Below are 16,004 nucleotides of genomic sequence, written 5' to 3' on the forward strand. Positions count from 1 at the left end.
AGTTCACCTCCCAATGACTTCATAAATATCTGCTTCAATTACCTTTGGTAAATGAAATAACCAAACAATTGTTCATTTTTTGATATAGCTGTAAAACTAATCTGAAAAGCTTTCAAAATAAATCAGTTACAGCTGGTTTTTCTGAGGAAGGAACAACTGAATTTCCTTGAAAATTCAGCAACAGTCTAAAGCCAGGACCAATTTTCTAATAATCGCTACTATTAGCAAAGGAGAGCCTACCAGGGACTAACTGGAAAAAGCACAAATGGATAACTAGCCACTACTGGGAATACAAAATCATAAAGTATAGGCGGCCTAAACAGCAGCCTATTGGAGAGAGGACAAGTGCAGTGCTTTGGCATGATCCTCAGTAGCAGTCAAAATATAGGTTTGGCAAGGCCTGTACTCCACGTTGTCCATGGTAACAAAAGTTGAACTCAGCCAGTTACATAAACTTGTTTATAAAAGTTAGCCAAATTTAAAGACAGAAAGACTGAATAGGTCCAAACAAAAAGGTCTACTTATACCACCCAAAGAAGAGAATGGAATCGGAAATTAATGGACCAAAATTGGTGTGCCAGAAATTAGGTGTAACTGGTGGACAAAATAATGGGGCGATCACTTCTTTTTGTGGGTCCTTAAAAAAGGCTTCAAAAGGGGGATCAAACAGGCCAGAGGACAGCAGGACAAAAAGGAATCAGCTGCTCCATCATGGTTGTCACCCTTACCATCTTCTGTGATCCCAGGAGCCACTATGACACCATTCAGCCTTCAGTCTCCTGATCCTGAGACCAGTGCCAGAGAGAGAGAGAGAGAGAAGAAAACAGATTACGTCACCACCTCCACCAGCATGAGTTAATTCCTAAACATCAGCTGAGATATCAGACTTTGGTTCCTGCTAGTACTCCCTCCCTCATGTGTCCTTTTTCTTCCCCTACCTTATTTCCCCTCTTTCCTATCCATCTCTTTTTTGCCTTCTGTTTAATAAGAGCCTGGCTTAGCTGGTCAAGAGTGTTTCTTTCAGAAGTGCTGTGAGCCCCGTGACCAATGAAGCAGCTAATAGGAATGCTGTGACGCTGATACAAGTTTGCCAGGTCTCGGGGTGGCTGATTGGACTGTGACTGTGTTTCTGCAGCAGCACGGTTGAAAGTAAGAATCAGCACCAAAGTCAGAAGCTGCATTTTCTATCTTTTCTCCCCCCTTGTGTATGTGTGTGTCTTGTCTAGTCTTAAAGGACGCAAGATTGGACTTTAACAGCAGCAGCTCCCACCCCTTTTAATTAACTTGTTCTCTTTTCCTCAAAAAGGATATTACCATCTTAAATACCATCTAAAAGATTGTCAAACAGGGGCGTTTCCCTTATAAAAAAACTCTCAAGAAAAAAAAAGTGATAAGTTAAAATGAAAGCCTTACTTCATACTGTACATTTACAATGCTTGAACTGTCTTTCCTTCTTTGTTTGTATCTTTAATCAAAGGTTATAAAGATTTTTAATGGAGCATATTCAATGGGACTAAGCAGGCTGAGGTCTCTGTGCTGGAACCCTCAAACCTTGTTTAACAGTTTAGTGTTGTACAGTGGCAGGGTCATGTTAGCACCCACTTACTCCATCAATATTAATATAACAGGGGCCTGCAAGCAGGCGGAAATCATAATTCTGACTTGAGAAACTATAAAATTGTTTGCTGACAGTTCTTCTTAATAAACATCAGGCCTGTTTGTATCGTATTGCCAGGTGCAGATTATTCACTTATTATTCACCAGTGCTGCTTGTCACGATGACTTGCATTCTTTGACTTGTTTACTTTCAGTTTATAACTTTCTCTAGCCCCCAAGAATGAACAGCTTCACAGTAAATGGGTTATAAATGGTAATTTTGCAAAGACCACTTAGCAAATCAATTTCCAGATTTCTATTTCTGAGACAAAGGTTAAAGGGTGACAGAAGCAGCTTCTTCTGGATGACCAGGTTTGTGGGTTTTTTTTAAACTAAACCCAGGCATGACAAGAAGTGGTCTTGTCACAAGAGGGTTTTAGTAATTTAGCACGGTTGGGTGAGCAGCATAGGCAGCACAAAAAGGGTGTCTGGTTAGGGTCCTTCTCGTGATGGACTGAGTGGTCAGATAGGGAATTGGTATCAAGGTGAGGGTCCTCTCTGAAGTCCTCAGGACAAAAAGAAGCCAGTGTAGTAATTGTCTATGTGGGGCCTCAGTGAGAGCATTTTCCTTCCCTTAACCTGAACTGTCCTGCAGCTTTGTGGCATGACACAAGTTGTGATAGGGAACAGTGGCAGTGTTGCTTCAAAACCTGCTCTGGTGCTGTCCCCACCACACATCAGCAAAGTTAAGGGCTGGTTCACAATGGAAGCACAATAGTGATCCTGAAGGAGGGTAAGCCAATGTTCAGGTGCTAAATCCACTTTACTGAAATCCCTGTTGTTCCCCCAATCTCTTATGCAACAAAGCATGAGACAGGTAAGCCAATGGCTACTAGAGCAGGTGAGGAGCTGCTGAAACTCACTGGGTTTGGAGGCAAGGGGGAGCACTTGGCAAAACCTACCCCAAAGCATTGCACTCAATTCCAAAAATGCAGAATTCCTAGGGGAGACTTTTTAAAAAGACTCATTTCCCCAGGGAAAAGAATCTTTTGCAAATTACTCACTCAGGCAGCATGCAATTCACCTTATGCAGAGAACCCATCCATGGCCTATGCACAACTTATGTCCTCAAAATAGGGCTCCAGTAGATCTAAAGGGTGCATAGGCCTCTGTGGCCCCTCTATACAGGAATGAGTTTCACCCAGAGTACAGAAGAGGAAGTATCTGCTTTTCTCTGCAACAAAAATAGGACCTGAGGAGGGTGTGGTGGGGCCAGAAAAAAATGCCAATTGGAGCAGCTTTGAAATTAGGGGAGTGTGGGGGGAATAAAGGAGAAAAGAGGAACTCTGTCTCAATTCAGCTGGACTGGACAATAAAAACCCTATGAATTACAGCTTCTGTTCACATCAAAGAATCTCACACAGGGAAAATATAGCTTCAGGTTCTTCTAGTATAGAAACTCAACATTTAATCATTTCACCGCCAGTAGCTGTAATTACAAACATCCAAGCGCTGCATTTATCTTGCCTGGAAGAATAAACCTGTATCAGGGTTTGGCTATACCAATAGTTGATTACATCTAATAGTCTGGATTAGATATATAAATTGAAAAGGATGGACTCTATAACCTTAATGGTCAGAATACAGATGAGATTTACATTTACAACACAGGTATCAGTGATTGACTATGTATTAAAACAACTCCTTTACATTGTCAGAAAAAAACCAAACAGAAGCCTAAAAGGTCTATATAAACTGATCATACTCAATAGTAGGTATATAAATATGAAGATACCTCTTCTCAGTTAGACAGAACTTTAAGTCTTCCAAGAGTTGTACAAACACTAATTAAAATTCAGGATACAATTTTCAGAAGTTCTTAGTGATTTAGGAGCGTAAGTCCCATTTTCAAAATGGATTGAGACACCTCGGAGCCTCACTCTCAATAAAATTCATGTACATGCTTTTGAAAGTTTTACTTGCAGTGTTTCAGCTGTCTCTCAACTCACATGAGAAGACAGTAGATGGCCCACATGTTAGGAGCAAGCATTACACATGGCCCAAGTGTAAGTGTATTTCCTGTGGACCTTGGGAATTCAAATTATTTATATGATTCAAACTCAGTACTAAAACAAAACAATACTAGGCTACTTTTGAGACAACTTACACTTGACAATACAGAAACATAAAAGAGAACATACAGTTTTATCCAGCATATCTGCTTTATTGTTAACAAGTGGCAAGATTGTATAGGGTGAGCTATTTACAAATTACATTTGCAAATTAAAATGGAATTGACACTTGAGAATTCAAACTTCACATAGCAAATAAGTGATCAAGAAACTCAAACCATTTGATAGAAATAGGACTCTTGATAGCGACAAATGTGAGAGTATTCAGTGCATTAAAGTGCCAGGCATAAACAATAACAGATGTAGTAATGACAACTCTAAGAATATCAGATACAATAATGAACCATTTCTATAAAATAGGTGAAACATTGGTATAAAAATAAATAAATGGGTGCTTTGGCTTATGAAGATGCATATAAGAGACACCCACAGAGACAGTGCTTGAAGGACAAGCACACACAAATTCCACTGGACGCCAGAGCAACTGTTAAGTGCTCAGCACTGGATCAGGTGCAAATCCCACACTACTTCTGCCAAAAGCCCACGCCAGAAATGGTGCATAGACCGCTGTTATTCTATAACTACATTTGCATTAGTGGTTTTGAACTGAATGAAACTTCAAAATACATCTGATTAAGTCTCAAGGGCTATTATTTACATGGGGAAAAATACTTTTCAATTAGTATATAATCAAATGAAGAATGTTCATATCTGTAAAGGGAAAATCTAAATTTTTCAATTGCTTGTGACATATTCAATGGTTCTATTTAGTGCCCATGAGCATGGTAACATGTTTGCCCCTTAATATGTGTAAACAATTTAAAAAAAAATCATCTGGAAATATGTACCAGTGTACCTCATATTGTGCACTGTACATCTAGGAAGAAAGTCTCAAGGAGCTGAGTGAGTGCTAACTTACTAAACACTGCAAATAATTTCTTACCAAATATTATTTGTAAGACCTGGATAAAGTGAGGCCATGATTTAACCTTACTACTGGGTTAAAAAGAAACCAACACCCCACAGGCTAATCTGGTTTTAAATCAAATGTGCTTATCAAACTCTGTACTCCATTATGTTTTGAATTTAAAAGATACATACCCACAGATTAATAATAAATAAGCCCTGAAAAATTCTACTCACTCACTCACCCCAAACAAGTAATTCTTTTTTGGGCAAGCAAATAAAATTCACTCAATTTCATTAACCATCATTTCATGTAAATTTATTTTCAGTGTTTGACACACAGTTGCAAGCACAAAACCTTGTTCCCATTTAAGTTTCACTGCTTAGCTAAAACAATAAAATTAAAGTAGTAAAATAGCCCCTTTTCTAGGAACACAGTTTTTCCAGTAACGAAAGCTTCTTCCAGGAGTATTTGATTCTGTACGGTATGAGGAATAAATGTGACTAATAACTAACATTTCTAGTGGATTTTTATAGCATTCAGACATTATTATTTGATTTCATGTTCAGTAGACTAGCCATTTGGGATGCCAGCACACAGCATTTAAGCTACAGCAGAGAGATACTGTTCTGCTATCTCCATCAGGAAAAAATAGTTTTTACCTATTCCTCCCTGCCCACCACTACACCATCACAACACTGAGCCACTTCCTCTCAGTAACAGACACACTCCATGATGTTCTAACATTGGGGCTATTGCTGAAGTGCACTTTGCAGTCAGCACTCTGTTTCCCTCACTCGCTGTAATAATCAGATGCATTGTAGGAGCAGATTCAGTGCCAGAGCACCATGGAGAGCTCCTAACATCAAGCTAGGTCTCATTACTGGGCAACAAACCTTAAAGATCGAGATTTTCAAATCCACCAAGGGAAATGTAATGGGGAGTCCAAATCCCTTTAAAAACCTCTGCCAAAAAGTTCAATTTTTAATGAAAAATGTGAGATAGAATGGGGGAGAGTGATAACATAAAAGGAAACGGGGAATGGAGAGGCAGAGGGGAAGGCAAGACACTAAGTCCAGTGTCTGCTTTCTGGGGCACAGAAACGTTTTTCATGGCCCTAGTTCTAGGTGCTGATGGTCTAAATCCTAAAAAGAGGCAGCACTCAAAACCTTCAGGACAGGGAAGATGGCTCGCAGGCCAAACCCGTGAAAAAACCCCAGAAATTAGGCTTGTTTTTGGCTTCATTGGCTTGTGAGTTGCTTTTTGGCTTGTTGCTTCTTTTTCTTGATCAGCTCCCGCCAAGCAGGGGCAAACAGGTGTAAAGGGGGGAAAGAATCAGAGGTGCACAGCGGGCCCACCACAGTCCTAGACTGCAGGCTTGGGGGGATCTAGTCACATAGAGTATTGGGTTTCTTAGGGATTGGCTTATTTTGGCCCTGTTCTGAAATGGGATTAGCTTGATTGTAGGCTTATTGTGAAAGTCAGGGTGCTTATTTACCGTGTGAAAGTTGGCAACTGTGGAACCTACCATTAACCTTCATCTCAGAGCTGGCTCTTCATGCAAGAACCCTCCACTGACTCCCTCCTACAGAATGAGAGAACCTTTGCAAGAGAACTTATAGCGCAATATATATGGTGGATAGTAAAAGTTGTCAAGGTCCTGGAGGCGAAAGTAATACTGTAACCATGTAATTACACCAACACAACTTATTCAGAGATTTTTAAAATGTGCAGTTAGTGCGTGTTGTTATTCATCAGTTTTGGGGTTCATAATCCTCCTCTGGTGTTCTGCCCACTTTAATTAAAAATGATAAGCTTAGCTTTATTAATTTAATTTTGGATAATAACTTTTGAAGAGTTCACACAGAACATATGCTTATACATATCCTTGGAGAGATGTACACTGAGCTTTCAAGATCTTCCCTAATCTTCCTTCAATCAACATGCTTATTTCTTGCTTTTTATATGATACTTAATTATGCTCCTTGTGTGTTTCATATTCCATTTAAACAGCATCTGCAATGAGTATTATGAAAACCGTTCCGTTTTTGTTTGCTAACAAACATTTGGATGGAAAGGCAGCAGTCTGTGCTGTTACAGTGTGCAATACAGTCCTCTGTAGATAGCACTAGATACATTAGATAATAAAAACATTTTGATAAACAAACCTGAACATACTGAATATAGCCTCAGTAAGCAGTAACAAACTGGATAATCAAATTTTATGTTAGTGTTTTCATGTCTTTATTATAGAAGATTCAAACGTGCACATTATTAAATGTTACATTTTGTCAATAATCTAGGTTTAAATTTACTAAATTGTAATGCTGAATTAAACTTTAGAATAATACACACAAAATTTCAATTAAAAGAAAATAAATGGTGCATAACTCTAGGATAATTTTCTAACACCTGACTTTGAAGCACTGCATTACACAACAGCTCAAAGAGTAGTGAATATAAATCCACATATTGTATGCACTGAATTGGGAAACCTGGCATTTATGGTTTCAAAGCACAGACGTTCATAATTCTGTAGATAATTCCTTCACTCCTCTCATTATTCACAATAAAATCCTCATAAGCTTGAAACTATTCTGTTTCCTTACTAAACTTTCCCTTTATATTTTACGAACATATTGCTGTTATTACAGGTTTGCTCATGATGAGTGCTGGGCTGCTACCATTTATTTATTTTTTTTAAAACGGATAACATTTAATTTGCCAACAGATATAAGAACAGAAACTAAATAGATCAGATATTGGGCTTATGAACCTTCAGTGTCCCTTGGCTGAACCCATATTTGGCTCATTCTTACATCCCTTGGGCACTTCACACTACAGTAGAAGGCCCACAGGACAATGGACACCCTAATGTGATTCTGGAGCAGATTTTCCCTTGGGGTTTACGTCCACAAGGGATGCAGAATTGTAATTCCCATGTGTATATATGAAACTGCCAAAAGGCCATTCTATACACCTTGATTTCTAGCACCCAAATTCAGTTAAAGTCCATCAAGTCTACCTATTATACAACATCACATTTAATAGTTATCCACTCTTACACACTAAACACGGGCAGCTCAGTGGCCATATTGTAGAATTAGAAACGATGTCAATACACCAGGTAAAGGGACAATTCCTAGAAGCACCTAATTTCTCAGAAAGATTACAAAACAATTCTGTACCACTGAACTTGGTCATCCTAAAATAGCAATAATAGTTTAGGGCCCACAAAATGACAGCATCAAGTCCCTAAAGATATCCACAAAAATCAGAGAAAGGTATCCACAAAATGGATATCAACTACATTTTGTTTGTAATTGGCCCCATTATCTGTATTCTCCAAAAATATGAATAGTACTTTTGGATTACATCAACTGAAAATATTGCAATGTCATACCATATGTGGCAAAAAGCTTCAATATACCACCTTAATATAAATCATACACGTGCTATACTAGTGGCAGCAATGAATTAAAAGTAACAATTTTGGACAAGACAGCACAGTTAATTTGGGAAAGGCACAATTAGATTCCTTCGGATTGTTTTTCCCTGGGAAACCAAAATAGTTTAAAATACTTCAAAGCAAACGCCACATAACAGAAACATTTAAATTCAGACACAAACTAAGAAACTCAGCTTTTGCCTGGTTATTTAAACTGCCCTTCTGGTTACCATATTACAAAAGTTAAACAGCTAAGGTGTCTGATCCTGCTCCCCTGGAAGTCAATGTGAGTTTTGCTATTGACTTCAATGGCTGCAGTACTCAGCCCAAGAAAACGTAGTAATTGCAGACAGAATAATTAAATATTCACATACTATCCCATGAAGCATAATTGCTCCATAAAACATATGGCTTTGCCTATTGCACGGGATCAGAATAAGGGAAGTGATGACTTCTATCAAAACTTACAGTACCAGTTTCATATAACTATATGGACCTCTATCATGTAAGACACATTATAAGGACTGTTTAAAAAATTGATGTACAAATTATTTTCATCATCTATGATAATCATCTATTAAAGCCATCCACTAGAAAATCTCAATACATATCCAAGAAACTTTTTAAAAATTTTTTGGAGTAAATTATTTTGTCTTTCCTTCTGGAGAAAGAGGAGGGAAGTGAAGGGAGCAGGAACTTGCAGACATCTCTGGAAGGAGAGATGGGAGCTGTTGGATAAGACTCGTGTGCACAGTTGTGAAAAGGAAAGTACATCATTATGGAAAACATGGCTTTTTTTAAAAAAAGGCCTGGTCCCACACTGCTGGCTGTAAATATATAATAACCTTCATTGGTTCTTATTCAAACCCTATTACTCTTTACAGAGGTGAACAATACTTTCACACAGGACTTCAGTCCATTTGCTTTAACAAATATTTTAGAAGCAGTCCCAGAAAATAACCATGGAAGCTCATTGGAATAGTATGCTTTAATCTCTTTAACCAAAGACAATCTTTAACAATTTAATTAGAAAGTTATAGGAGCTACTCATGCAGTTTTCATACTTCCTTAAAAGACAGTTCCTTAGTTAGTGTCCCATAAGTATATCTGATTCCTTCTCAGAAGCATTTTTTAGCCCAAATGTTTCATAGCTAGAATATTTTACATTCCAGGGTTCTACAAAAAGATCCATTTCTATCTGCTAAATTACCAAACACATTTCTACTTAGCTTAAAATATTTTCCAACAGAGATTAGAATGTCCTTGAACGGCACAGTTTTAGGTACCTGTTATTTTTATATACAGTATATATATTTATATATAAATAACTATGTAACCAAAAGGATTGCACTCAGTAAATTACTACAGCATGGTACTTCAAGCATGTTTGCAGCATGAAATCTAACAGGAAGGAGTGCTCCAGCATTCCATGCCGCAATATGCAACTGAAGCTCTGGGTTTTTTTGTTTTTTGTTTGCTTGCTTTCTTTGCTTTTAAGAATGCATTCATACAACCATTCTTCGAATTCCACATTCACAGCAGAACTTTGCCCATTCCACCGGGTACCTGGTTCCACATTCATGGCAAAATTTTGATAACTGTAGAGGTGAATTTTCATCACTGCTTTTTGTGCTTCCTCCATTGACTGAGGATGAGTAGTCTCCACTATCATACCCAATTTTACCATCAGACCTGAAAATTCAAATAACAAATGTTCATAATATAATTTAATACAGTGCAGCTTGGTATAAGTATCCATTCTAATCCTTTACAAAGAATTACTATTTTTTAATAACTGACAAATGTATACTTTAAAGTTTGTGCCATAAAAGGGATAATCAGCCTACCTACTTGAAATATCATATTGTGCACCCTTTCCAAAGTGCTCCCTACTTTGAAACAAAAAGAGAGATGCTAAAGGAAACTAACACCAGAATCCTAGAAGCAGGAAGAAACATTCAAGTCACAAGTTAATCTAACTAGAAATTCTATCACTGACCTATCAAAGGTTTTGTTGGAAAGTAACCCTAAATATATCTTTAACAAATGAAAGTATATAGTCAAAGAAATATTAGCACTGTATTTTTTTTTAGAGACAGACTTCCTGCCTAGTTTTCAGAGGCATAAGCATGCACAACTCCACTTAACTTCAGAGGAAATGTATGGCACTGAGAACCTCAGAAAATAACACCCACTGTATCACCCTCAGATCGTGTGGCGTTAGAACTATAAACTCCCTATTTTCTCTTCTTCAGTTAGCACTAATTGACTTAAATTTAGGTTGAAAGAGCCACCCATTCTCTCATAACCTTTTCACAAGTGTACTGAAACTCCTAATGCTCAGCCTTACACACTTGGATGGGTGAAATTTTACTTTCACACTAAGCTACAGCACTAAATATGCTGAACCTACAGTCAAAGCATACTAAAATTGTTAAATCTACCAAAGAATATTGAATTCAGAGGTTCCCATAACTGTCTGTGTACGACTCTTCCCATCATTTCCTGTAGAGAGTACCCCCCTAAAATGTTTCTATTTACTGTACTTACAAGATTATGAAGTTAAAAACTACCTGCTTGAGTAACTTTCTGCATTATAGATTTTCCTTTTGTTTGCTAGAGCGCCTGTGCCCGTGTTTTTTGCCATACTTGGAGGGGTTGATATTCGAGTTTTCACAGTGCCTCTGGAAGAGAGTAGATATTCAGTGAATTAAACAAACAGTTTCAACAAACCACCTGGGCACAACATTGCCAATACTTTGGAAAAACAGCAGAACCTCGTTAACCCTACCAATGACAGAGTGAAGAGCCATAGCAAGATTAGGAAGGTCGGAAGACCACAGAGTGCCAAAACCTGGACCAGTGATGGTAACACTGCACTCTTTTGGCCAATGGTGAAGAAGCATTTCACTCATACTCCCAATCTTTCATTCTGTATCACACTAGAATAAAGCAAATGCACTCTCTATTGATTGCTCACAGTATAGAATATTTCCACCTCTTTGCTCCCAGGCTAAAAGTGATTTTATGGCTCTGTTAGGACTGCTAGAAGAGTGAAAAGCAACTAACTGGTGGCCTAACTAAGAGGTGGAAGAATCTTTAGGCAGATGGATGCCTTGCACCCCTTCACATTCATTCTTAGGTGAGCCATGGCCACTGCCTTCTCATTCCCATAATACTGAACCCAGCCACAGCAGCCATTGGAGGTGGCTGTTACTCCCCTGCTTAGGAAGGACAGTGATGCCCTCTTGGTCCAGCCTCTTCAACCTAAGCGTGGGGATGGGGGAATAACTTTCACCCAACAGGGTAGCAGCACCCATCTTTTATGGCTTGTCAAATCCTCAGTTCAATAGTGCAGCAACACAGAGGCAGAAGCTCTCTCAAGAATCCCCACACAGAAGAAGGGAAGTTGGGTGGTGATACCCAGCTAAAGGATTGCTCTGTCCTATTCAAATCTCCAGACAGTTGCTCACTTTGAAGAAGTGGAGGAACATGAGAGCACTGACAAGCTGCGCTATTCCTCAGTACAGATAGGAAGGGTGTTATTCCTGAGTAGCATTGCCACCATCAAGAGGAACAGGGAGGCGGAAGCACCCTTCACTACCAGTGATTAAAAATAAGTTCTGTTATCTTGTTCCAAAAATTTACCACACACTGGAGAGTATGTTGAAGAATGTATTTATTTTTTTAAAAAATTTACCTTCATCAGTAATAGCCAAGGGCAGGTTAAGGCAGGATTCTTGACCCCTGCGATTTGGACCCAGTGGCCTGAACACTGCTGTGAAAAACCCAAAATGAGGGGAGTGGTCTAATAATTAAGCACACAAGTATGCCACCCACTTACGCCAAAGAGTAATTTGCCCCAGCTCACAGATTGAGTTTGTGACAGCAGGCTGGTCACAAACTTTCTCCTTTAGTGCTCCTGTCTGTAGGATGGGCTGTTTTCCTACCTACTTACCAACAGTATTATCAGGATTACTTTATAAAAGCATCGTGGAATCAAAAAGCCACAATATAAGTGCAAATTACACTCAAAAAGTTAGTTAAAAGTACATTATTAAGGTTGCAAAGTCAAGCATTCAAAATTTTGGAAATGCCAGAATTGTTTGCCTGGGCAACCTTAATTCAGTCTCCTTGTGCATGTGCATTATTATACAGTCTTTAATTACATGATCACATACTGTTTTTTCCTACAGGATCCCTGCCTCATTCAGTGCATGAGTGATGAATTTATGAGCAACTATTTATCATTCAATGTGTGACCACAGGCCTCATTTACTGCCCACTATTCAAATCCTGCTCTGAATACAGAATTATTAATGTCTTTGTGGACTTGTCTACAGCACTCATCATTATAGTACAAGTGCTTCATAAACACTAAAGAATATATTTCCACACCACACCTCTGAGATGACAAGGAATTATTATCCCCATTTTACAGATAAGGAACTTGATTCACAGAGACATTAAGGTAATCAATATCCCCTAATTTTGGGTGCCCAATTTGAGACACCTAGGACCTGATTGTTCAAAGCACAGTTTTCATGTACTTCAGCTGCAGCAGTGAGTGCTCAGCACTTTTTAAAATCAAGACTCAGGTTGTGAAGTCAGAAAATGATGAACACACAATTAGTGATCACCTGCAAAAAGTCTGGCTTACATGACTTGCCCAGCATCACATAGGAACTCTGTGGCAAAGGCAAGGATACAATCCAGTTCTCCAGGGCAACATTTAACTGTCTCGATGATAAGACCCTCCTTTCTCATCCTGCTATCCCCTGCCTCATTCACTACACACCTTCTACTCTGGATGCCTTTGAGGAGCAGAGGGCGCTGTCTGGGGTTCTCTGCTTTGTGTTCCCTCTGGCTCTCTCATTTTAATCTTTGACCTCACTCTGAATCCTGTTTCTTTCAGTTGTTGTCCGCAGAAATCAGCTGTAGCCCAGGCCTTTAGTTTTGGGCAGGCCTATACTCGCTTGCCCCAGTACTACAAATAGTAAGCATCTTCTACTTCCTCAACATCCTATAGATCACAGCCTCCTTTAACATGCAACCCTGATTCATCCCCATAGCAGGTCTTTCCTGTGAACTGAATGAGGTCAGGGTCCTGTGGAAAAAAATAGTATTCCATCATATAATTAAAGACTGCATACTAATGCATATGCACAAGGGGGGCAAATTAAAATTACAAAGGTAACCTTAATTCTGGCATTTCCTAACTTTTGAGTCCTTGACTTTGCAACCTCAGTAATGTCTTTTAATGTATTTTTTGTGCACAATTTAAAACAGCAAACTGGAAAATGAAATTTCATCAGGCGGCATCATACTGACACCCACATTGTTCATCAACAGGGTTAGAATCTGTAGATCCACTGCATAGACCTCTCTGCTCTAATGAGTAGACTATTCTGCCCATTTCCCCCAAGTTTATCCTCTTCTGTCCTATACCCTCCAACCTTCCATAGTCCTGTTTCTACCTCCCCCAGCTCCTTGTCCCAGTCCTGTTTTCTTTGCCCACTCATTCCCCCTCTCCATTCAGGCTTTTTATCCCAGTTTCAGTCTCCTTGCACAGCCAGTCCTAGATCCATCCCCTCCTTGCCTAGTTAGTCTCAGTTCTCCTTTCCTGGCTCCTCATCCAGTTTGTATCTTTCCTCCTCATGACTACTGGTCCCAGTCCTAGTCTCCTTCCCCAGACCACTCATCCTGTCTACCCACTCTCTTTGTCCAGCCAGGCCAAGGTTTCCCCCTTACAACCTAGCTCCTTGTCAGTTTTGTCTCCCCTTTCCCAGTTCCCCTACACCCTCGTTCTCCTGGTCCAGCCAGTCCGTTTTCCACCCAGCACATCATCCAATCTTGCTGCTCCGCACCCATCCCAGGCCAGCTAATTGGCTCCCAGTCCCCAGCTGTCTCCCTCAGTGGCTCCCAGTGTCCTTGTTCAGCTAGTACCAGTATTCTCATACCTTCCAAGCCTCCTTATTCAACCTCAACCAGTTCCCTACACCCAGTCCCCAGTCTCAACCTCTCTTCCAACCAGTTCTAATCTCCCCTCCACCCCACAGCTCCCAATCCAAGTGGAGTCAGTTGGTCAGTGAGGATGGAATCTTTGGAGATTTTTGCTCTTAAACAATTCTGCACGGAGCATGTGCAAATTGTGATTTTTTTTCAAAACCTTCTAACTTGGTCAAATTTGGGCAGATTTTTAATAGGGCTGTCCAAAAGCACATCAGTATCACAAAGGCCACCCCTTGCCAAATTTCCATTCTCTGTTCCAAATTATGGAGGCAATGGAGTTTTTCTAAGAAAAGGTTGCAAAAAATTTTTAAAAGGGCAAAATGTGATTTTCTCTAACCTCATTCTCTGAAATAGCTGAACAGTTTTTGCTGAAATTAAACAAAAAAAGTGCAGCCTGAGGCAGACACCTCTAATGGAACATTTCAGCCCAAATGGTTGAACTTTGGCAAAAGCTATAAGTAACTGAAAACAGGGGGCTTATAATGGGAACTGTTGGGCAACCTGGATTATAGCCAGTGCACTAGGAGTTTAGAATTGATGGAGCCCACTTTCGCCACCACAGTTTCTTTAAATTACATGATCTGCTTGGGTAGCTGAATGGACACAATCACAACAGTGATATTTCTACACATGGTTGGAATATTCACAGTAGGACAATAAAAACTCTTATAGTAGCAGTTTGTCTAGATGCCAAGCTCTCAAAAGAAGCTCTCCAGTAAGAACAGTTGATTATCCTATGACTACAAGGGTACATGTGTAGGTCAAAAATTTGTGTCAGTGGTAGGACTCCTGGGACTGCCAAAAAGTCCATACCTTTCACACCAGTAGTTCTCTTCCAGGTCACATCCTCTTTGTTGCTACAAGGCATGTTCATGCAAGTATGTTCACTCTGCAAACTACTAGCACCTGATTTTTCAAACTTGCATGCTTAATATTAGGCATCTAAATAAATTTTTTTTAAAAAGTGTCCTGGTTTCCAGAGGTGCTGAGCACTCTACCAGCTCCAACTGAAGCCAATAGAAGATGCAGATGCAGTGCATCTTAGGAAAAAAGGCCACCGTTTTTTTCCTATTGGTACCTAACTTTAGGCACTCAAGTCTGAATATTTTAGTCTAAATAGTCTTCTGGAAAGGTTTTAGTTTACATTTTTAAAAATTAAAACAGCATCTGAGAACAATTAATGTAGGAAAATTGTTTTTATTATTTGAAAGCATCCCCTTAATAAGTCATATTCATTTCTTGGGTATTTTCCCAACATGTCACCATTTGTAACTAACTCTTCCTTAGCAATTTACCTTAAAATATTACAGATAAAGTGCTTGCCATTTAAAAATCAGCATTTGCCCAGCTACCTGAAAGTGGTATCTAGGACACTGCATCTATTTTCTATTCAAAAGATATATGAAATATAGAATATTTCTCTACCATGTTGAAGCAATGGTATATGTGTCGGCTTTTAATAGCTATTGAAAGTTAAATGCAACCAATAAGCTATCTTATTGTAATGACTTATCTATGTGATATGCCTATGGTTGTGTTGTTTTTTTAAATTGTTCTATATGTTTAAATGCTTGCTATATAGCTGCTTTATACCAGCACTGTAAACATGAAATAAGAGTATAAATATATATAATAAACTGAAGTCAACGAAGGAAGATATGGCAGTGGAAAATGTTTTCAGTTGCAAGCATTATATTGTGTTTTCTGTCCTATCATAAAACATTATATCCAATATGAAAGTTGTACAAGCCATAATGTGTTACAGATTAATTTCCTCCTTCCCACGAGACACTGATTTTGGTCTATCAAGACATTCACAGTGACACAAAAAAAGGGGACAGTAAGTCTGTTACAATGTCATCAGGTAACAACTTCATTAGAAAGCTTTGCATATTTCAAAAGCCACAAA

The 16,004-nt window shown here is 39.0% G+C and overlaps 1 protein-coding gene across 2 annotated transcripts in view; it reads right to left on the minus strand.

Moving 5' to 3' along the window:
• Nucleotides 1–3,883: 3,883 nt before the first annotated feature.
• ZC2HC1A (zinc finger C2HC-type containing 1A) overlaps nucleotides 3,884–16,004 on the minus strand; it is a 60,215-nt gene continuing 48,094 nt past the window's right edge. The window contains exons 8-9 of one of the 2 annotated variants that reach the window (XM_084621973.1): nucleotides 10,657–10,767; nucleotides 3,884–9,775 (exon numbers count right to left, since the gene is read on the minus strand). In XM_084621973.1, coding sequence (XP_084478099.1) covers nucleotides 9,589–9,775; nucleotides 10,657–10,767 — 298 coding nt within the window. In that variant the 3' untranslated portion in view covers nucleotides 3,884–9,588. The remainder of the gene's footprint in view (nucleotides 9,776–10,656; nucleotides 10,768–16,004) is intronic. The other variant, XM_084621972.1, reaches the window with a different exon arrangement.

Source organism: Lepidochelys olivacea (assembly GCF_965140295.1).
Source record: "Lepidochelys olivacea isolate rLepOli2 genome assembly, chromosome: 2".
Taxonomy (NCBI): Eukaryota; Metazoa; Chordata; order Testudines; family Cheloniidae; genus Lepidochelys; species Lepidochelys olivacea.